General features: G+C 41.5%; 1 protein-coding gene across 1 annotated transcript in view; it reads left to right on the forward strand.

Moving 5' to 3' along the window:
* LOC102565872 (NAD(P) transhydrogenase, mitochondrial) overlaps positions 1-20786 on the forward strand; it is a 91675-nt gene extending 70889 nt beyond the window's left edge. The window contains exons 18-22 of the mRNA XM_006278155.4: positions 854-1013; positions 5311-5392; positions 8699-8817; positions 12894-13009; positions 20258-20786. Of these exons, the coding sequence (XP_006278217.1) occupies positions 854-1013; positions 5311-5392; positions 8699-8817; positions 12894-13009; positions 20258-20410 (630 nt within the window). The 3' untranslated portion in view covers positions 20411-20786. The remainder of the gene's footprint in view (positions 1-853; positions 1014-5310; positions 5393-8698; positions 8818-12893; positions 13010-20257) is intronic.
* Positions 20787-23128: the final 2342 nt, after the last annotated feature.

The following is a 23128-nucleotide window of genomic DNA, read 5'->3' on the forward strand; positions in this document are numbered from 1 at the left end:
CATTTGAATCCAGGTCAGACTAGTAGGAAATAATCAAAAGTTATAACAGTTTGACAGCTGTCCAGTGAGTTTTTAGAGTTAGGGCTTGGTATGTCAGCTCCTTAGATACAAGGAGCAACTTGGGATCTTATTATAGTTTCTCATAATCAGAAATCATTACAGATGGTACTGACTGGCACTCTTATTGACACGGTAGCCAAATTATCTTCACTGTTACCATACCTAGAATGTAGGCTAACAGTTTCTTACATTTGTCAGCCTGGCTTCTAAACGTACTCTAATCACCAACTAGGAAATGCAATAAGTAGTAGTGTGGTTTGCTTGTAAGTTCAATAATGTCAGTCAGTGTTTTGAAAAGGACTGAACAGCCTACAGGAAAAATCTCACCCAATAATTGGCTTTGAGGAAACATGCTGGTCATAATAAGCAAGAGGGGAGATGTTCTTTAACCAAATACCCTTTTTGTTTCCTTAGCAAAAAATGTTAAGGGAGGAGAAGAGAAGAGGAGGAGAAGAGAAATTATTAGAAAATTGCTTTAAAAAAGAAAAAAGAAAAAAAAAGATTTTTTTTCAAACACATGTATGAAAAACCACGTTCAAAATTTATGAGTTATATGCCAAGAAAGATACTGTAGCTTTCCAAAAGAAAGCAATAAAATATTGAACTATTGAACTGTTGATGTATTGGCTTCAGAGCTCTTTTAAATGTACTTTGAAGATCTGAATAATATGCAGTTTTTTCCCCAAACTACTTGAGGATTTGCATCAAATTAATTGTTTATTTCAGAGCTTTCTGTATGGAATTGGTATGGTTATTTTTAACCAACGTGCTTATTTAACATCCTCACATTTAGGCCATGAACAGATCTTTGCCAAATGTAATTTTGGGTGGATATGGCACAACTTCTACAGCTGGAGGGAAACCTATGGAAATTGTTGGAACACATACTGAAATTGGAGTTGACCAAGCTATTGAAATGATAAAAGAAGCTAACTCTATCATCATTACCCCAGGTAAGAGTTCAGATATTTTTTTTTATAGAATTACTCAGTAATAGGCTTTTGAGGCTGATTCAGATATTGCATAATGCTCTGCTTAGTTCTTCCTTGCCAATTACTTTGATCTATCCATTATCACATCAGACTCGCTGTCACAGTATTAAAAGTGACTAATAGCTTTGTCTTCTGTTGTTTCATTTCATGTTGACCATCCACTGTCCTTATAGTTTTTACCATTGATTAGTACTCTTCAACCATTTCTCAGCTTCCTGCTTATTCATTTCTGTGCCTTCTTCCAAACATGTTTCCAAGTTTGGGAGAAGCTTCTTCTTAAGCATACCTACAGAGTGGCCTTAAGTTACTTTTGAACATCTGATTTTGCCCTGTCACTGACAGGGAATCTAGTTGATTATGTATTACCAAGACATGGCCAAGCCTCGCTTTGAATCTTCTACTTACAGTCCTCTGGTTGTAGCCTTTATATTTGTCCTTACGCCACAAATGTGGCAGAGATTATATCCTTTTGACCATTTGGAAGATGCCTAGAGGCATAAACATAGTACTGTACTATTAAAATCCACTGCAACAGGATTTATTATTGAAATGAGGTAGCATCCATGAAACAGGGTTATTGCGCTAGATACTGTACAGGTAAATAAGAAAAAGATCATCTCTGGCCTAGAACTTAAAATCTCAAAACTAGACCAGAGATGACAGGTGGATGCAGCAAATGGATAGAACAGTATTATGAAGTGTTCTGACCAAGGGAAGATGGAGTTACTATTTTCATATAAATTAAATGTATGGACTGTTGGGAAATAGAATTATTGTATGTACAGCAGTGGTGGCACTTGGAGAAAACTGAGCAACTAGACATTTGGGAGTGTTTATATATCATGAAGTCTCAGAATTTGGGAATATCATAATATGCAGACAACACAGCACCTATTTTAGAGCTCTTTTAGTTAAGAATTATTTCGTACATTTTTGGGACACAAGCTTTTTGTTAATACACATTTATAAAATGCATTAGCTATCTTGTGGCTTACTATAATGAAAGCAGAAGGCAGACCTGACATATTAAGCCCACTAAACATGGCACCTGCAGATATGAGATGAGTAGGGAACAGAGATTTCCTTAGTACAACCAAAATAAAAGTTCTACCCAATGAAAACATTTGTTAAAATAGGAAAATCAAGCTAGATGGTAGCATAATTTACATCCCATAGGTCTTTAATGCTCCAGAGTGATTTGTTGTTATATTCCACAGAATTCTTTACAAAGCCATTTGGGAATGTAGCTCCATCTCAGTTGCACATCTGTGGAGAAAGGGCCAAATACAACTAGTTGTATACCATTAACACTTCACTGAATTCTGTGCATTTACTCTACATTACCTGGTCTGAAGTGAAATCAGATTAAGACCCCAAAGGAGGTCCTCATTTTATAAAATAGCAACCAGTCTAGGTTTTGTTGGACAGTCTGTCCCTTCAGCTTTAAAAATGTTGATGTGACAGTGGGCCCTAAGGGCAGATGAAACAGGATGCCAAATGCATCAAAAACCTGAGGGAAAATTCACATGCTATTCTGAATAGGAGACCACACTCCCTTGTGGAAAAGGGGCATGCAATTATTAGTTACTACACTTACTTCAATGATTGAACTTTTCCTCATTAATACATATAAGAGTAAAACAATATCTGGCTATTAATTTTCCTAAAATAAGCCCATTCCAGAAGACTTCACTAAGTACAGCAGGTCCTGGGCCATTATTTGGCAGATACTAATTCATTTAAAATATGAAACAATACCCAAAAAATTCAGTGTCAAAGTCAGAGGCATATCTTAACTCTGTAGATGTAACTGTATGTGGAAAATATTTATAGAGATTGTGAAGCGCTTGGTCTTTACACATCTCATATATCCGCAGGACACTGTGTCCATTGGGTTTGGACATGCCAGATCAGCATTCTGCTTTCATTACAGTAAACCACAAAATGTTTGTGTATTTTATGAATGTATGTTAACCAAAGGCTTTGGTCCCAAACATGTAGGAAAAACCCTTAACTAAAATAGTTCTTTTGCTATGGATTGCCCACATGGGTTGAACATTATCTGGACAACCGATCTACTTGGCAGTTCAGCTGGAATCTGAGGTTAGGCCCTGGGCTCAGTCCTCTTCTCTGTGGATTGCAGAGGTTAGAAATATTGCACCCACCTACTATTGCAATCAAACAAACCTTGCTAATTGAACAGTTGGCTGGCTTCAGACACAGCTGCATCTGGCCCTTCTTAGCCAGATGGATAGGTTATCCTGATGAGGGGCCTCTGAGAGGAGAAGGGATAACATGGAGAAAAAGGAAACCATCAAGGTACCCTCTACCAAACAGGTTGTTTAAAGTAACAATAGTGGTTTAAAGAATAACACAAAGTGACATTTTTGGTTCTGTTTTCCAGTCACATTTAAAAATCCAGTGTTGAATTCTCAGTCCTAGATATTTGTGGCTGGTCAAGATGTTTATATTCTTCTCCTCAGGAGATTAAAAAAATGTTTTTATGGGTCTTGGAGTCTTTATTTGGAACAGCACTGTGAATTCAGAGTGGAACGCTGCAGAGTATTAAAAACCACTTGCTTCTTTCTAATCAGGGTTTGGGGAGTTTGGTGATTTGTGTTTTCAATTTTCACTCACTTAACTGCCTACTTTGGATTTGTTGCTGTGTAGGACCACAATATATGATGGTGGTAATTTTTTCCCTTAATAAATCATATATTTTGTGCCTAGGGAAAATCGTAACAACTGGCAGATTCTGGGCAAGATCCTGGTATGCATTTGTGCTGTGACTAGCTCAGGCTGGGGAAGAAAGGCAAAAATTGGCTAAATGCCACTTCATGACCTTCCCCTCTTCTCCTAAAGCTGCCAGCTGTTGGACAACAGCTCCCAGGGGCCATTCTGACAGCTGGGGATCTGCTGGCTTTTGGGACACCCCGTTTTATGCTCTTTAATTGCCTTTGCCCTGACTGCTTTTCCTAACACATGGGCATGCTTTTCTGGCTTTATCTCCTGGATTCACAGCTGCTTTGTACCAATAGACTGAACAGCTGAAAATCTGTCTAGTGCTTAGAGCAGGGGCTGGGAATCTCAAAGTTCAGTTCCTGTCTCATACAGTCATTTGGTGAGTGATTGTGAGCAAGTGTCTTAACCTCTCTGTGATTTTAATTTCTCCATAGGCCAAAAAAGGGTAGATCACACTTCCTTTTAAGAGGTGGCAGGAGGGTTAAGATCTGGTTCAGTTTTGGAAAATGATTGATGCCACCACAGGGTCCCACATATACTGACTCTCAAAGACATCTCATCAAATCTCCTCAGTCTGCTCATTTAAAACATTTTTTGTCTGACTGGAAGGACAGCAAACTCAGCCTGGAAAATCAGGAGGCATCTCTCCTTCCTGTTCTTCATCACCAGTAAAACACGGAGCTACACTGGTATATATAGTAGGATTTGGGGAAATAGCCTAAGAGGACCAGATCTTTGACCTTGTTCCCTTGGCACCAGCTTGACATGAATCCAAAAGTTCTGCCCTGTACAGAGAGATGCTTGGGTGAGACTGACCCACTGCTGCAGCTCCTTCCTGATTCCCTTTCTGTTGTCTGGTGTATGTGGAAAGATGTGGGGAGAGAGAGCCTTCTTGTCTTGCTCTCTCAGTCTGCCATAGCAGCCCCTTGGATTGAAACCAGTTAGCAAACTGCATAGTGAGACCAGGCCGCTGCAAAAATTTACAAAGGAGACAAATCCATTTTTAAACGCATCTTCCTAACCCCAACAGAAGAAAATCTCCATCTCAGATTGTGCAGTGCTATAGGATTGTGTTGCTACATGTTTGTTAATGATATTACAGAGATACAGTTGCTTCCTTATCACCCATGAATAAATTACTTCTTTTATTCAACTCCCTTCTCATAAAATTCATTCCCATAATTGCCTTTGAATTGGAATGTCATTTTTATTCTCTTTCAGATCTTCAAATGAAAGAAGTGTTGTAGGCAGAGCTGGCTATTGTTTTTGCACTTCAGTTTACGGAGAAGCCTATATTAAGTAATGTCCTTGTCTTGAGCGACCATATTAAAGTATCTGTTTGCAGTTTAATTTGACCTTGGGTGGCCCATGTGACACCTCCACCAGGCAACTGAGACCTCTATACTAACTGGGGTTCTGAATGTCATTAGTGCAGAAAAATACAGAACTGTATACTGGTTTCTGAGGATTGATGCGCTTTTTTTTTAAATAACACCGAAATGTTTTGATTGCTTAGGCTGGGGTCTTTGTGCAGCCAAGGCCCAGTATCCTATTGCTGACATGGTGAAAATGCTTAATGAACAAGGAAAGAATGCCAGGTAAGTTGCATATATTTGTCCTGATCCTCAACTGGTTGAATTGGTGTAACTACTGATTTCAGAGGGGCCAGCCTTTAATTTCAGGGGAGTTACGCTGACTCCATTACTTCAGTGGATCTGGCCTGCTATGGGCCCTTGTACATGTTATGGGTTTTTTTTTCCATGTTGTCTCAATCTGTCTCCCTTAAAGTGACATGATGGTTGTCAAAATATGCCATCACTCTGTTACAGGTGACAGGTCAAAAATCTCCAAACTGCTCCATGCACTGTTCAAAGTTAAATACAGTAAGGGGGGCACCATGTAACAATTCAAGCCTGCTGACTCTTAGTACTAAATTACAGCAGGGGTCACTAACTACACAATGTGATATGTGCAGATCAGCAACATTAATAGTTTTATTAATTGACATATTTTACATAAGTGGAATTTCAGTACTTTCATTACTGACATAATGAGTACTTTCATTACTGGCATGTATGTGACATGTACAAGCGACAGATTTTTTTTGTCCACAATGGGACAATTTTCCACAATCAACCCAAAATACATTGGAGGCGGTCTAAGTTGCCACAGTCCGGGACAGTTTGACATGACAAAACCTCATGCACATGTGCATGATGATGCCATTATGCTAGCCAAATGGTGATTTTGCATCACATTTTACCATGTGTACATGAGCAAATTGTCATGTGTACAAGTGCCCTATGTTTCTATTTAAATTGGCCAGATAGTGACTATGTAAAATTTGTGGTGTATACAACATTAAAAATGGTGGCAGAAAATCAGTAGGAAATTTGTAACATATTTCCATTATATAGGTACATAGTATATAATGTATTATTCAATATAAGAGCTCAATTTTCAAACTGGAACATCTGGGTAAGGTGCCAAACCCCTGCATTTGGGCACTGTAATAGGCTCTTAGATCCTCAAATGTGCCAATGATTGTTTTACGAATTAGTTTATCTTTGATATAGGTAAATACTAGGCTTGCGCAAAGCGCCTAGTATTCGCTTCAGATTCGGATTTAGCCAATGCAGGGAACAGTGATTTGATTTAATGATTTGAATCACTGTCCCTAATCAGGGAGGCCCATCCACCCCAGTTCAGCAATATCTGCCCTGCCCACCCCAGCTCCTGGCAATTGTTAAAAAAAAAGCCCTGACTCAGTGGGTGTTGCTGCGGGGGGGGATCCCTGCTGCCCCCCCACTGCCCCATGCTGCATGGGGGGCTCTGCACAAGCCCCCCCAGCCCCACCATGGCTGCCCTGCCTGCCATGGCTCTGGCCCTTTAAGAAAAAAAACCCTGAGAAAACCCCAGACTCACCATTCCTGCCTGGTGGGGGGCAATCCCCGCTGCCCCATGATGCATGGGGGGGCTCTTCCATGAGCCCCCAAAGCCTCAAGACTGTTGCAGGAGCAGTGAGTCCCAGGGCTTTTCTCCATTTTTTTTTTTTTTTTTTTTTTTTTTTTGCTTAAAGGGCTGGAGCCACAGTGGGCAGGGCACCCATGGGGGCTGGGGGAGTGGGAGGGCATCGGGGGGGTTGTGAAGAGCCCCCCATACAGCATGGGGCAGTGGGGGGGCAGCGGGGATTGCCCCCCCTCACCCAGCAGCACCCAGTGAGCACTGGGGCTTTTCTTTAACGGGCCAGGAGCTGGGGTGGGTGGGGCAGCCAGGGGGAGGCTGGGGGAGTAGTCAGGGGCCCTAGGGGAGTAGGCAGGGGGTGGGGCTTGGTAGGGGTCCCCCCCATGGTCCCCTCTCCCGCCTCTAGTACTTAGCAGCTTGGAGTTGGCTGCAGCTCCCTGTTGCAGCCACCGGGGACTGCCCGAATCATCAAAGCTCTTCAAATCTTTTCCAAAGATTTGGAGAGCTTCAAATCAAATTGGACCTTTTAATTGGTCCCCTGATTTGATTCGGATTCGGAGATTCGGCTACCGAATCGAATCACCACCTGAAGCTTTGCACAGCCCTAGAAAATCCAGGATGGGAATTTTAAAAGCACAGAAGTGATTTGGGAGTATAAGTTACATGCGGAAAAACCCATATCTTTATCCGTATTCCTCATGGACTCATCTATGCAAGAAGTCTGATAGCAGTAAACACTGTGAGTGCATCTACATGTGCAATTAATGCAAAGGGATAAACTTCAGAGCTGTTTCAGCTGAAGTGGACTAGTCGCTCCTGGGTGCGGCGTCTACACATGTGCCCAGGACAGCAGCACTTTGAGCTGAGGTGGAGCAGGCCCAGGCTGGCAGCAGCATCAGGAAGTCAGCTCTGGACTCTGGGTGACAGTATCAGGTGGCGGAGGGGCTGGCTGGGGCACAAGAGTGCTGAACGTGCAGAGCCATGTGGCTAGGAGGCAGGCAGGAGTCTGGCCCCCTGCTGTCTGGGCTGACCGGGTGCAACTTATGTTTACACATGCGTTTCACTGCAGTCAACTCTGCCATAAGACAGTATTGTCGCTAATAGTACTACCTTATGGTGGAGTTAATTAATTAAATGTGCGCCCTAATACTGGCACACATGTAGGCAGTGACACTTTACTGCGGAGCCAGCTAGTTTACTCTGCAGTAAAGTGCATGTGTAGATGCATCCTGTATGAATATGATCCTAGCACAGAGAGAATCCAATCTTCCATAGCATTAATTTAAGAAGGTCATGAATGTTGAGTAGCTTTGGGAATTCAGGCATTCTTTTCCTTTTTCTTTGAAAAGAATATTAACTGCTGCAGTTCTTATGCCAGGTTTTTTGAAAAGTTGTTTTGTACCCAGGAATAGCTTATTCTGAAGTGCATCTTTAGAATATACACCAGGAAGCCGTCTTTGCATTAGAAAATAGAAATAATCCTCATCCCTTTGTAAGTTTTTAAATGGTATTTTGTTGCCTGCAGATCTAACCCCATTCTTGTGCTATACATATACAGTGTGCATATGATACATGGTATTCATGAGTGATTTAGATTCTGTGGTTTGGATTATGTGTAAAATAAAATCATCCAATAACATGCCATTGACTACATAAATAACTTCTAACCAACAAGATGCTGATTCTTCAAGGCGTTGCAGTCCATCTTTTTTCTCACTCTCAAATACTGATTACAGGAATATACTTTAGATGTTCTTTCCCAATTTGCAGTTCCATTACCGGTATTCTTTAGCTTCTTCTCTACATCTGGTTCAGGTATATGAGTATTGGAACCAGACAGCTTCCACATGCTTAGTGTTGCTGACATTCATCACTCGGTATTTATTAGTCCAGCATGACTTGGATGCAAAGCTGTCATTCCTTGCTTTCTTGGTTACTAGGTTTGGCATCCATCCTGTAGCAGGCCGGATGCCAGGACAGCTGAATGTGCTGCTGGCAGAAGCTGGTGTACCTTATGATGTTGTATTAGAAATGGATGAGATCAATGAAGATTTTCCAGGTAAGGGATGAATCAGTAATAGCTTGTTGTAGATTTAAATCATTCTAAATATTGTAGTTTAATTTTCCATTTTTTAATTAGGCCAAATAACACTCATTTTGGCCCAAATGGCAGTTTGGTAGGTAATGATTTATGGTGATGCTTTTTGAAGACCAGTATTAAGACTAGAAAAAGCTAAAAATTTGTCTGACTGATATAAAAGACTCAGTATATTTCTGACATTCATGCATAATAATATAGCAAGTAATATTTTGCCACAGTCTGCACAAAATACATTTTCACCAAATTAACACCCGTATTCTGTCAGTGATAATGGTATAAAGAAAGGCAACTATACTATTTTGAATATTGGAAAAACACATATTCTGATATTTAAAGCTCCCATTTTACCATTGACATTAATGAGAGGAGAGATCAGGCAAGGTTGTATGTTTGAAGACGCCATCATGAGTTATGTTTCTGTATATGGAGTACTGTATTGGTATAGGTTGCCAACTCTTCTTGCCTCAGTCATTTTTTAATTTATAGTTTTATAAGGCCACTATAGCATTTTTGATTTTCTGATACATTACAGTGATTAGGAATAATCAGATGCCTTCCCTCTTCCCCCAACCCCAGGCATATAGAAAAAGAATGGGCTATGAATAGTATAATTACTTATATTCTCTATTAGTGTGGTATTAATATTTTTTATTCCTGTTGACATTGTTGAAAGTGCAATTTTAGTGAAGATGCAGCAATCCTACAAGATTAATAGGACAGCAGTGTAAAAAAAAAGGGAGGGAGAACAACTTCTGAAGTTAAAGATCAAAGTTAGCACAAAACCAAATGAGTATAATTTGCAACAAGGGAAATTCAAGTTGGACATTTGAAATAACTTTTTCACTCTCAAGGGCTAAGTACAGACAGTCAAAAAACCTGAGGCTAAATCAGTTCAGTCTTTGCAGGTTAGTCTAAACTGGACAGATTAAATTGAAATGGAAGTGAACAGACATTTACCTTTGATTCAGGAAATGCAGCCACATGCCCGCAGTGGCTCAGGCCAGAAGCTGGGGACACTAAAGCACAGCTCTCTGGCTGTGTGTTCACTTCTTCTTTCTGCTGCCCATGAGGTCCCTGCGATTTGCAGTCCAAAATCAGAGCAGAAGGACTCTGCAGTCGCTCGTCATCACTTTCTATTCCTGCTTTCAGGTGCCTCTGGGATTTGTAGTTCACAGTTGCAGCCAGCGGTAAGTTTGAACAGGGGAAGGGGTGTTTAACCCCCCTCCCCAGCCCCAGACCCCAGGGTTTACCTGTGGGGGGCAGTCCCCCCCCCCATAGACTGGGCTCCATCTCCATCTGGGCTTGCACCCCCCCCTTGTCAGAGAGCCCTCACTGTTCCAGTTAGGAAGCAGAGGGGTGGGGCCAGCCCTGCTCTCTGGAGCAGATAGCAGAGCCCAGCTCAGCCCAGGGCTGAAAAGCATGCTGGGATGCTAGGGGACTCTGATTTAACTTGAACCAGGAAGGGGCCATAAACTGGTTTGACCCAAATCAGTTAAGTCTGATAAACCTGGTTGAATGTAGTATCTCAAACTGGTTTCAACCATTTTCAAACTGGTTTTATGTGCACTTAACATCTGTTCTGTGACAGGTTTAAACCAGTTTCTGATCACTTAAACTGGTTTATATGTAACTTCTGTCCCTAGTCAAAGTGGTTAAGCCCTGGAATAGGCTGCCAAGAGAGGCTATAGAATTGCCATCATTGGAAGTTTTTAAGAGCAAATTAGACAAATGCTTGGCTGGGATGGCTTAATCGAGGGTGATCTTGTTTTGAGCAGGAGGCTTGATTAGATGACCTCCTGAGGTCTCTTCCAGCTCTACCTTTCTATGAGTCTATTAACTAGTGACAAATAAATTTAGGTTGGAAATTAGAAATAGTTTTCTGATGAAGAGGAGGTGGTCCTGAAACAGTCTTCTAGTAGAAATAGTGGAAGTCAAACACTTAAATTTTCAATCTGGAACCTGATATTGTCATGCAAGGGATTACATGTTTTGATTGCCTTGAACAGCAGTCAAGTAGACTCAATGATCAGGGATGTCCCTACCAGTTCTTTGTTCAAGGAAACTTTCTTTGAGTTCACTGAAGCTTGGGGCAGGGAGATGTAAAATTGTAGCACTAGGCCATTAAATCCTAGGCCAGGGAGGATTCATTATGTGGGAGGGCTCTAGTAAGTTTTTCTACTTACTTTGCTCCATGGTATTGCCAACGTTTTTGTTTTTGTTTCCTCAGTGTTAAAGAAGTAGAGATTCCACTGCCAGCTAGAGAAAGTGGTGTTTGATGGCTCTGACTTGCCCATATGGTAGTGTTTTGTGGCCATGCAGTGGATTCATAGATCACAGTGTTGAGCAAGCTCATTCCTCTGTGTGTCTTTACAAGAAAGCAAACTGACGTCACATCCATGAATTAGCTGCTTAACCTTGCCAGAATGCTGCTCTAGTACAGCTCCACAGTAAAAAATGCTAGACATTTTTAAAGACATCTGTGACAGGAGGCAGCAAGTGGAGTTCAAAAGGAAGAGATGAAAGGAAGGGAAAGAATATTTTCAGAGTGAGATCCGTGTGTTGCTCAGAAATAAGGGGGGGAGGGAGGGGAGGGGGGAGCTCTGACTCCCTCTTGGAATTCTGGTGGTCATGGAAGCCACCTGCTTGCAACTTCCTGCAGCAGTTATTCACCCCAGGTTCCAACTTCTTTCTGGCAGAATGATACAAAACAATGATATATTTCATTGCAGATAATCTGTGCTGTGATTAATTGATGTCAAAATGTGACAACTACCACTGATGCTGTAGTCAGCCTCTCATGTGTTTCAGCTGCCCCAGGCCATTTGCATACAAAGGTGAATGGTAAGGGTGATGGTTAGACAATACTTTATTGGTTATTTGGACATCAGAGGGACATGATTTCACTCCAGGCCATCAGCAGAATAGAAACTATACAATTCTGAAGTACTGTATAGGTAGTCAGGGAGTTAAACACCCTATGGACCTAACCAGCCAGCAATGAATTGTAGGAGTAGTCTTAGCAGCACAAAATTAGACATAGCTTTTGAACAGTTATTCTTTTGAAGAATTCCTTGAATTCCAATTATAGCCAGTACAACAAGGTTAATTGCAAAGACATTACCGTCTTCAGAATTTAATTATTGTTAGTAATTTTAGCCTGCTGTTTAGTAAGCAACTATACTTTTATAATTAACAGTCATCCTAAGTAGTATTTAATTAAATACGTCTTTAGAGGCCCAGTTCCCCCAAACTCAGTCTGGCTTCTGTGTTTTACAACTCCTAAATGCGCGTGTCACATTTTTCCTAAGTTAGTGCTTCAGTAAATAATACCAGTGCTCTCAACCAGAAGACTAGGTTCTGATCTGGTTTATACTAGTGATAAATCCAGAAAAAAATCTTTTGTCATCAGAACTCAGTATTCTAGATTGCACCATGAAATCATAAGCAGAATACATCTTAAGGTTTTCCAGAAATTATTTGCTAATCAAGGTCTGGACTGTGTCGTCCTAACCCATACTGTAGAATTATTTGAATTCCTTGCAGTCAGTGTTAGACCCTGATCCTACAATGGACTGTATATGGGCAGAAGACAGTTTACTGGCAGAGCCTGGGACTGATGTGTTATAGACGATGCAGAACTGGGCCTTGGTGAATGGTGTTGAAATAAAATACATGTTAAAGTAAGATGGAAGTACTTCTTGAATTCCACACATGTACTCTATTTGGAGACCTCACAGGAGGCTTGCATAAGACTCGTCCTGCTAAACCTTAGGAGTATTTACTCGCATGGTATCTTATGCAGAGAATGCACAGAAAGATTGTAATAGTTTTCATTAGCACAAGTATCTGCCAAGATTTGATTTTGGGTTTGACAAACAGATGGGCCTTGTTTTTTTCATTTAGATGAAACAACAAACTGTTCATCATTTAATGTACAATTGATTAATGTGTTTTGGTCCTGCCATGATAAAAGAAAGGCAGCTTCTTCAAGTGATAAATCATACATCTTGTAATCTGTTTTTTTTGTGCCTCAGAAACAGACTTGGCTCTGGTCATTGGTGCAAATGACACGGTGAACTCTGCAGCCCAGGAAGATCCCAATTCTATTATTGCCGGCATGCCAGTCTTAGAGGTCTGGAAAGCTAAGCAGGTACATGAAGACAAATAAACTAACTTAATTCTCTATAATACTAGTATATATTTATGGAATATTTCTTGGTCTGTCAGAAAAAATGCCATCAGGCACTAAAGACAAGTATGACTTTTTTTTATGGAATACCTGTCAAGTAGAAGGTACACCTCTGTAACTGCTAGTACTCATACAAGAAAGGCTCAGCTCTGCAGCCTGCTGGAATAGGAAATTCACAGCGCTTTCCATAGAACTGTCCGTAGAACAAGCAGCTGTTTGTAAATGCTGACTTCACTGGGGTGCCCTGTCCCACTCTTAACTAAAACTGATCAGATTTTTCTTGGTGATTCTAACAGGTAGAGAATTGGTTCACAGCTTATAAAATACGTAAATGCCATTTTATGTTTCATGGATTTTACTTTTTAAAATATAGAATGAGTCAAAATATGTTCATGTCCCTATGCAAGAGGCAAGAATTTTTGAGGGTGATACTTCCTGGAGCATCATGGTTATAACTTCACTCTGGCACTACCAGTACCTGTCCCACTGCTGGTGTTCCAAATCTTACTGCACAACTGTACTCCCACAAGGCTGCACATTTATCTTTGAACACATGATTCAAGTTAAACAAGTTTTTTGCAGTGTTTAATAGCTTTAATTTTAAGTGGCAGTGAAATGTTGGCTCTGTCTGTATCAGAATCTTGTGTATGTTTGTGAACTAAGTGCTTTTCATTTTTGGCTGATTGTCATTATGGCCAGGAACAGACATTGCACTTTTACTGGTATAAGTGGTTGCTAGACCTGTAAAAGAACAGAAATTTGGCACACAAAACCAGTCTATGCCCAGAACAGAAGTTCAACACACACAGGCTGGTTTAAAAATGGCAGAACCCAGTCTAAGATTTGTCATCCCCCTCCCACCAAAGGGTGAAAATGTGTTCTGTTTGCTACAAATCTAAACCATGCTGCTTACAGAAAACCACGCAACTTAGATGGATTCTGCCTTGGGCTTTTTGAATGTCTAAATGTATACTTTCCTCTCAGTGTGTTCCTAATTGCCATTGGTAATGCCATAACAAAAAGATGTATAAGGCCTGAACAAGAGGAGTCACATATATATTCTTCCCTGTTTGTCACTTCTGTGCTCACAAACAAGGAAGAATTGATGGGTAATGTAGTGGCGGATGGCAACTTGGGCAGCAGTGACCATAAGATGATTGAGTTCAGGATCCTAAGGAAAGGAAGGAGAGCAGCAGAGTAGGGACTTTGGATTTCAGAAAAGCAGACTTTGACTCCCTCAAGGAAATCATGGGCAGGATCCCCTGGGAAGCCAGACTGAGGGGGAGAGGAGTCCAGGAGTACTGGATGTACTTGAAGCCTCACTGACAGTGCAAAACGAAACCATCTCAATGCACAGGAAGACTAGTAAGTATGGAAGAAGAACCTGCTAACTTGGCTTAGCAGGGAACTCTTCAGTAAGCTAAATCACAAAAAGGAAGCTTATAAGAAGTGGAAACTTGGACAAACAACTAGGGAGGAGTATAAGGGTATTGCTCAGGCATGCAGGGATGAAGTCAGGAAGGCCAAAGCATAATTGGAGTTGCAGCTAGCAAGGGATGTAAAGGGTAACAAGAAGGGTTTCTATAAGTATGTTACTAACAAGAAGAGGATCTGGGAAAGTGTGGGTCCCTTACTGAATGGGGGAAGCAACTTAGTGACAGATGATGCAAAAAAGGCAGAAGTGGTCAATGTCTTTTTCATTTCAGTCTTCACAGGCAAGGTCAGCTCCCAGACTACTGCACTGGGCATTACAATTTGGGGAGGAGGTGAGCAGCCAACTGTGGTAGAAAAAAAAAGTTGGGGACTATTTAGAAAAGCTGGACATATGCAAGTCCATAGGGCTGGACAGGATGCACCCAAGGGTGCTGAGGGAGTTGGCCAATGTGATTGCAGAGTCACTGGCCATTGTATTTGAAAACTCATAGTGATTGGGAGAGGTCCCATACATGTGGAAAAAGGCAAATATATTTAGGAAAGAGAAAAAGGAGGATCCAGGGAACTACAGACTAGTCAGCCTCACCTCAGTCCCTGGAACGATCATGAAGCAGGTCCCCAAGAAATCTATTTCTAAGCACTTGGAGAAGAAGGTGATTGGTAACAGTCAGCATTAGGGCTGTGCAAAACAGCACCATTTTGTTTTGACTTTTGTTTAGCCGTTTTGAAGGGACGGCGCTTCGTTTAGTCATTTAGTTTCATTTCGTTTGAAAGCACTGTTCCATTTTGTTTCTTCAAAGCTGTTTTGCTGTTTTGATGCGTTTCAACATTTCGCCCGTAGGCTATAATCATGAAAATGCCTAAAACTTTGTCATTTCTTGCCTGATATGGATGAACCTTGCAGGGATGGTAGCCCCTTCTGAGGGCATGAAGCCTGCCACATTTCAAGGGGATAGGTGCAGAGGGTTCTCAGAAACTACACCTCAAACTGTTCAAAGCAAAACTCCTGACACTTAACAGCAGCTCCAGCCTCCTCTCATCTGGCACTCAGATCTGGGGGTTTGCACCCCTGGGTGGGCTATGGGGCTGTGCCAGAATTCTCCTGGGGGTGTGAGCCCCTGGGTTTGTGTGCCAGATGAGAAGAGGCTGCCTCTGCCTCCTGGGACCGGCAGCAACATTAATCTTCCTCGGTGGCAGCTTCCTCTCATCTGGTGTGCAGATCCAGGGGCCTGCACCCCCAGGAGGAGTCCAACACAGACCCGCAGCCCTCCTGCAGGTGCGGGCCCCAGATCTGTGCGCCAGACGAGAGGAGGCTGCCACTGCTGCCTGAGACCAGTGCTGAAGCCAAGTAAGCCCAACTTTGAAACTCAGAACGTTTCAAAACTTTCAAAACATTTTGAGTGCCCTCATTTCATTACAAAGCCGTTTTGAAGCCTTTTGTTTCATTTTGATTTCACTGTTTCGAGTTTGAAACATGTTGAAACAGCTTCGAAACAAAACACACGGCGAAATTTTACACAGCCCTAGTCAGCATGGATTCACCAAGGGCAAGTCATGCGTGACCAACCTGATTGCCTTCTATGATGAGATGACTGGCTGTACAGATGCAGGGAGACCAACGAATGTAGTATACCTTGATTTTAGCAACAGGGATATAGGTTGTAGTCATGCTGGTCTAAGGACATAGGCAGACAAGGTTCTTTGGGTAAATCTGATATCTTTTATTAGACCAACTCAAATAGTTGGAAAAAATTCTTCTTTGCAAGCTTTTGGGTACAAATACCCTTTGTCAGGCCGAGGAAGCATCTGCAGTTGGTGTGTGCTCTTCCTGGGTGGAATGAATAGTAAAGAAGCCAGAGGCTGGTATGCATGCAAGAAAGCCAGTCAGTGCAGATGTAAATTGAGGAGTCAGTGAGTGAGAGACAGGTTTGAGCAACAGGGAGGGGAATGAATGTAGCTGGTAAATAGTGGAAAGGTACCTGGGGAATCAGATGATAGGCAGATTATAATAGGTGGATTTATGACACATTATAACCTGCCTAACATCTGAGTCCCCTGGTACATCTCCACTGTTTACCACCTACATTTATTCCCCTCCCTATCCCTTCCCCCCCAACCTGGCTCGCACCCACTGACTCCTCAGTTTATATCTTTACTGACTGGCTTTCTCGCATACATACCAGCCTCTGGCTTCTTTACTATTCATTCCACCCAGGAACAGCACACACAGCATCTGCAGAGCTTCCTCAGCCTGACAAATGGTATTTGTACCCAGAAGCTTGCAAAGAAGAATTTTTCCAACTATTTGAGTTGGTTTAATAAAAGATTTCAGATTTACCCAAATTACCTTGCCTGCCTATTGACTTTAGCAAGGCTTTTAATACTGTCTCCCACAACTTTCTTACAGGCAAGTTAAGGATGTACAGTTTGGATGAATGGACTGTAAGGTGGATAAAAACTGGCTGAATCATTAGGCTCAGAGGATAGTAATCAATGGCATGATGTCTAATTGGCAGCCAGTATCAAGTGGAGTTGCTCCAGGGGTCAGTCCTGGGGACATTTTTGTTCAATATCTTCATCAGCAACCTGGAAGATGGCATACTGTGCATCCTCAGCAAGTTTGCAGATGACACCAAGCTGGGGGCAGGTCCCTTCCAACCCTAATTTTTTTTGATTCTATAAGCAGCCAGTGTGATGCACATGAAACCTTCTGTGCAGTTGCCACAAGTGGTGCTGTCAAGGGAATCTGTGTGGGTCAAAGCACTTGTCCATTTAGGCAGCCTTTCACCCTTCCACACTACTTTATTGTACCAAAAGGTTGCTTGAAAGAGGTGCATGGCTTACCTTTTTCAGTGGGCCGTATATACAGCCATGCACTGAAAGTTTCTTAAATGAAAAAAGCAGGATTGACGCAGGAAAAGGACAGAGAATCTTCAAAAGTATTTGCAGGACAGTCATTCTGGTAAATCCCCAAAAGTAGAGGATTAAACCACTTTACCAGATCGAAGTCCATATCTAGCAAGAGAACTCTAGGCAACTTAACTATGTCTATGTTAGGATTTTTGCCAGTATATCAGTTATGGATGTGATTTTAGTACACCCCTAACTGATATAGCTTATGGAAAATCCTGTGGAAAGAGAGAGGGACAAGACTGAGGTGCCTATGTACCATTAAGATCTTAAGGCCTGATATACTGGCTATGTACCACTTGACCCTGTTGAAGGAAAAGAAGATTTGTCTATATGTTTAAATACAGTACCTCATTCTGCAGTGCTGATTTCTTTTCCAGAGAAAACCGCAAGTTGAGGTGGGTGACATTTTTCAGTTGTATGTATTCACTAAAACAGGCATATTCATGTTGACCAAAACTATTTATGAATTCATGTCAAATTCAGCAAAAGTTTGATCAAGGAAAAAAAGGAAAATATTTTGAAAAGTCAAAACATTTGGTTGATTATTGTTATGCAGGACCAACATTTAAGGACTAAATATACCTAAACTTAATTTAATTAAAAAACCTCAAGCCCAAGAATGAAATTAAACTTTTTTGTTTGATCCACAAAGCAATATTTTTTTGGTCTGGCAAGAAAGCTGAAAAACTTTTTTTAAAAAGTTCTGCCAGATAACTGAAAATTCAGTTGTTCATACAGTTGTACCTGAAAGGCTCCTAACTTGCCTAATATCACTCTCCAGAGTAAATGGTACAGGTTTCAGCAAATACTGTAGTGTAAAGGAAATACTTCAGACTTCAAGGTAGAATTTAGGGTGTGTAAAGATGTCAGCAAATGTCTGATAGGTACATCCACAATAAAAAGTACTAATTTTACAATTCTACTTTTAATCCACTGGATAAGTATAACCAATTCCATGTGTAAATCACCTAGCGTAGGTACAGTAAAATCCAAATCCTCATGTTCTCAAAAGTTCTAAAGCTCTTGAAGCCATAAAATGGGTACATACGTAGATATGAACTGATGTGGACATGTAACATAACTAGAGATTATATAAAAACTATGTAATGTTGCGGGGGGGAGGGGAGGTGTGAAGATGGCACCAAGTGTGAGGCAAGCAGATGATCTGAATTACAAACAAATTCTGAAACAGCAAAATGTGGAGCCTGACTTGGGGGAACATCAGGATCTCCATGTTACTTTGAGTTAATAATATTGTGCATCATATGCACAGAATGTGTTCCCACAGAGTAAAGCTCTTGTTCTGACCTTGATTGCCATGGTAGGAATATACTGTAAAACTAAGCATTGCCCGTTCAGTAGTCAGTTTCATAAGATATGTGACATTGTTTGTATGCAGTAATGCTAAGATGAAGCAAATAAATGAGGAATTTTTAAATTATTGGAATATGCACTCTGAAGGAAAATGTTCTAAAAGTCTGTCTGTATAATGCTTCACTGTTGGTGGGTTTAGTTAGATAAGTTACAGGAAATATATGTTTAACTTTGTATATTTTACATTCACAAAAATACATACCATGCATCTGGTGCTAGACTTTACCTTTATCATAAGACAGTTTATCAAATATTGCATTATATCACACGCAGCATGGATTATAATTTAATGAGGTTGCAGTGATTTTTCAGTTTGTGCTAGGATCATTTCAGATTTCAAAAGACAAATAAAATTGGCCTGATCAGTATTTGGATAGATTTTTAAGGGAAGTGGATTACATGGTGTAATTCAGTAGGTAGTCTTCTTTCAAACTGCATCCAATTCTGGGCTCCACAATTGAAAAAGGATGTGGAGAAGCTTGATAGAGTCCAGAGGAGAGCCATACACATGATCAGAGGGCAGGAGAATAGGCCTTATGAAGAGAGGATGAGAGCCATGGGACTTTTCAGCCTGAAAAAGCGCAGGCTCAGGGGGGACCTGGTGGCTGCCTATAAGTATATAAGGGGTGTACATCAGGATCTGGGGGAATGCCTGTTCACCAGAGCACCCCAAGGGATGACAAGGTCAAATGGCCACAAACTCCTCCAAGACCGTTTCAGGCTGGACGTAAGGAAGAATTTCTTTAATGTCCAAGCCCCCAAGGTCTGGAACAGACTGCTGCCAGAGGTGGTGCAAGCACCTGCTCTGGACTCCTTGAAGACACATTTGGATGTTTCTCTTGCTGGGATCCTTTGACCCCAGCTAACTTCCTGCCCCTGGGGCAGGGGGCTGGACTCGATGATCTTCCGAGGTTCCTTCCAGCGCTAAAGTCTATGAAATCTATGAAACCAATCTAATGAATCTGTGATGCATTGTGATGCTGATGACGCTGCTTGAGCTATTCACAGTTGACTAGGTGATATGATGACACAATTCCCATTCTTTTTAATAGGAGATGCATGACTAAATCCTTTGTCAACTTTGAAAAATCCAACCTATGGCTTTTGACAATTACATGAAACTGAGGTCTGAGCCTAAATATATTCATTAACACACCCATGAGCAATTTTCTGTTGTACACTTATTAGTACAGCCAACTCTTCAACACTTCACTTTTTAGATGTTCACATGTATTTCCATGTGCTTTTAAGAAGCTGCTGCTGTCTATGAAGAAGACAGATGAAATTTTAAATCAATTTTCATGAGTTTACTTGTTTAAACAATGTGATTTTTCAGAATAGAGGGTGGTACACACATGTAAAGTGATTTCTGTTGGGTACGTGCAGTACAGATTTTTATAGTATGTATAATGTTTTGTTTTTAAAAATGTTTTAACTATGTTCTTTATAACTACATTAAGTTTTTTTCTTTCATACTATTTTTTTCAGGTTATTGTCATGAAGCGTACACTGGGAGTTGGGTATGCAGCTGTGGATAACCCTATTTTTTACAAACCTAACACTTCAATGTTGCTTGGAGATGCAAAGAAAACATGTGATGCTTTGCAAGGCAAGATTAGGGAAATGTATTATACTCATTAACAATGTTATTTAGACTTGTAAAAAGGAACAAAATATCATTTGTATTTTTCAGTACAGTTTGGAGGCGCATCCAGCACCTTATTTATATAGAACCATTTAAAAAATAAAAGGGCATCCAAACTTAACAAATTAGCTGGTAGATTGACTGCTGGTTTGTGTGCCTTAGCAGACACAAATGTATGTCTTTACATGTAATAAAAAACACTTTTGCTCTATACCCACTGCAAATTATTTCTCCCATATTGCAATCCCAGACACAGCACTTCAATTGCTATGGCTTCCTTTTAGATTTAAAGCAAGAGAAACAATAGTGGAAAACCTTTGGTTTGTCCTGCTGCTATAAGAAGAAGATCATGCGGTGCAAACCTATTATCTGTAATTGCATAAACGTTAGGATTTAGATATTTATGTCCAAAATGATGTTATATATAGGAATTATATAGTGGTGGCAGTTGCAGAAAGCAGCACTCAGAATATGAAACTGGTAATCAAACAATAGATTTCTAGGAAGTAAAAGAACTGCTCTCTGTGAAAATTAATTCATCAAGGACAAGCATAGATGCATTATTATACACCTATTATATACAGGCAGTGGAAATCAGATTTAGATGCCTTCAAAATGTGCATAAAATACCTATAATTTTGACAGATGTTTTCCAAGAAAACCATTATCTTGCAAGATGCTGTTTTATAAAGTAAAAAAGCAGATACAATGGAAATTTATATCAGGCGCCTCTTAGAAATATGTGACTAAGATCATCAGGCCAACACACCGTTTTCTTTTAACCTACACACTTTTCCTTTTGTTCTTTTCTTGACTAGCCATCTATCCAGCTCTAGCACCACCAAGGGTCTAATGTTAATCTTCAAAGCCTTCCGTGTATTTTTGTCTGGCTTCTTTAGGTCCACTGGCAGACGTTACCATTAAGATGTGATTAATCTGCTGAATCACACCATAAATAGTAATGCTGCCATATGTTAAAGGAATTAATGGTGCTACAAAATGGGAAGCCAGCCACAAAGATATGTAACGTTTTTGTAGCTGGCTTCCATCACGCCTTAAAACAACTGTGGCCAGGTAACCTGAGCTGTGGCAAGGCTCCAGAGCAGTCCCAGGGCTGGGACTGTGTCAGCTGTGTCCCAGACCCCTGATCTCTCCCTGAACTGGCAAATAGTAATGGTGCTCTTGACATCTGATCCCTGATCCCAAAATCACACATCCTGCCACCAGTCTTTCTCTAATATTTACTTCTGTAGCTGTAACAGTCTGTCACAACTGAGCCCAAAAGAAAATTTTTTGTGGCTTGGAATTTTCCTTTGCAGACTTCTGGCCGTGACATTCCCTCCTACCCAAGAGCAGGGACAGAGGATCCACATAGAGATGTAGATGCATTTTTAAAAGAAGGAAAATGCAACATGAGATCTATGGTGAAGCTGCAAACAGAACCCAGCTGTATTGGTATGAAGTGCCTGCTCTGTCCAGTAGCCTATGATGAGGTATGAACCTATATTTAAGGTTCAACAAGGATAGGTGCAAAGTTCTGCACTTACGACAGAAGAATCCCATGCACTGCTACAGGCTCCAACCAACTGGCTAAGCAGCTCTGCAGAAAAGTACCTGGGGGTTCAGTGGACAATAAGTTGGATATGAGTCAGCAGTGTGCCCTTGTTGCCATGAAGGCTAACAACATAGTGGGCTGCTTTAGTAGGAGTGTTGCCAGTAGGGCTGTGTGAAGCTTCGGTAGCCAATTTGATTCAGAGGAGATTCAGCCCTATTCAGCAGCCGAATCTCTGAATCTGAATTGAATCAGGAGACCCATTAAAAGGTCTGAAGTGATTCAGAAGCCTCTGAATTGATTTGGAGATGTGGGCATACACTATACAGGCAGAAGTCCTCCACGATGCTGGACACAACTGCCTCCAGCTGGTAACTGTTGTGGAGGGAGGAGGGAAGGGGTGCAGGAGGAGCAGATCAATGCCCCTACACCAAGGGAGGGATTGGGGCTGGGACAAGCTGCCCAGTCAGGGCAGGGGAGTACAGGATTCAGGGAGGGGAGCTCTAGCCACTGTGCACTGCCACACACCACCGGTCTGGCAGCTGCTCTTCTGGTGGCTCCTCTGGCAGTTCTCACACAGGAGCAGGTGTGCCTCCAGATCTGCAAGGGGTGGGCTGGACTGGGTTGCACTCTGGGAGGCTAGCCCCAGCTCCTGGGCCACACTCCATGGGGTGGGTGGAGCCAGGGCTGTGCTCTGGGCAGCTAGTCCCAGCTGCAGCCCAGAGCACAGCCCTGGCTCCGCCTGTTCTGCAGAGCGCAATGGAGTGGGAGCTATGAGGGGGCTGCAGCCACCCTAAAATTCCCCATAGCTCCTACTGCTGGCCCCACCGATCCATGTGCACATGTCTGCTCCCATCCCCTGCTGCAGCTTGTCCGGGAGGTGCGAGAAGGCTGGGCAAGCAGCGGGAGAATTATGACTGTGGTTTTTTTAAAGTTTTAAGTCATTTTAATTTTTGCAAGATTTGACTTCTTCCTCAGGTCCCTCTTTCAAATACACTAAGTCTGAAATTAAATGTGTCAGGCTTTGCAACAAGTAAAATACTTGTTAAAAGTTGCAACATGTTTCCTATAAACAGTTACTTAAGTTTTAAAAAGTTAGAAATGTTGACATTCAAAAGATTAAGTGTTACCGAGCAAGGTCAAAGTTGTTACTGATGTCAAA

This window comes from Alligator mississippiensis, chromosome 11 (assembly GCF_030867095.1).
Source record: "Alligator mississippiensis isolate rAllMis1 chromosome 11, rAllMis1, whole genome shotgun sequence".
Lineage (NCBI taxonomy): Eukaryota > Metazoa > Chordata > Crocodylia > Alligatoridae > Alligator > Alligator mississippiensis.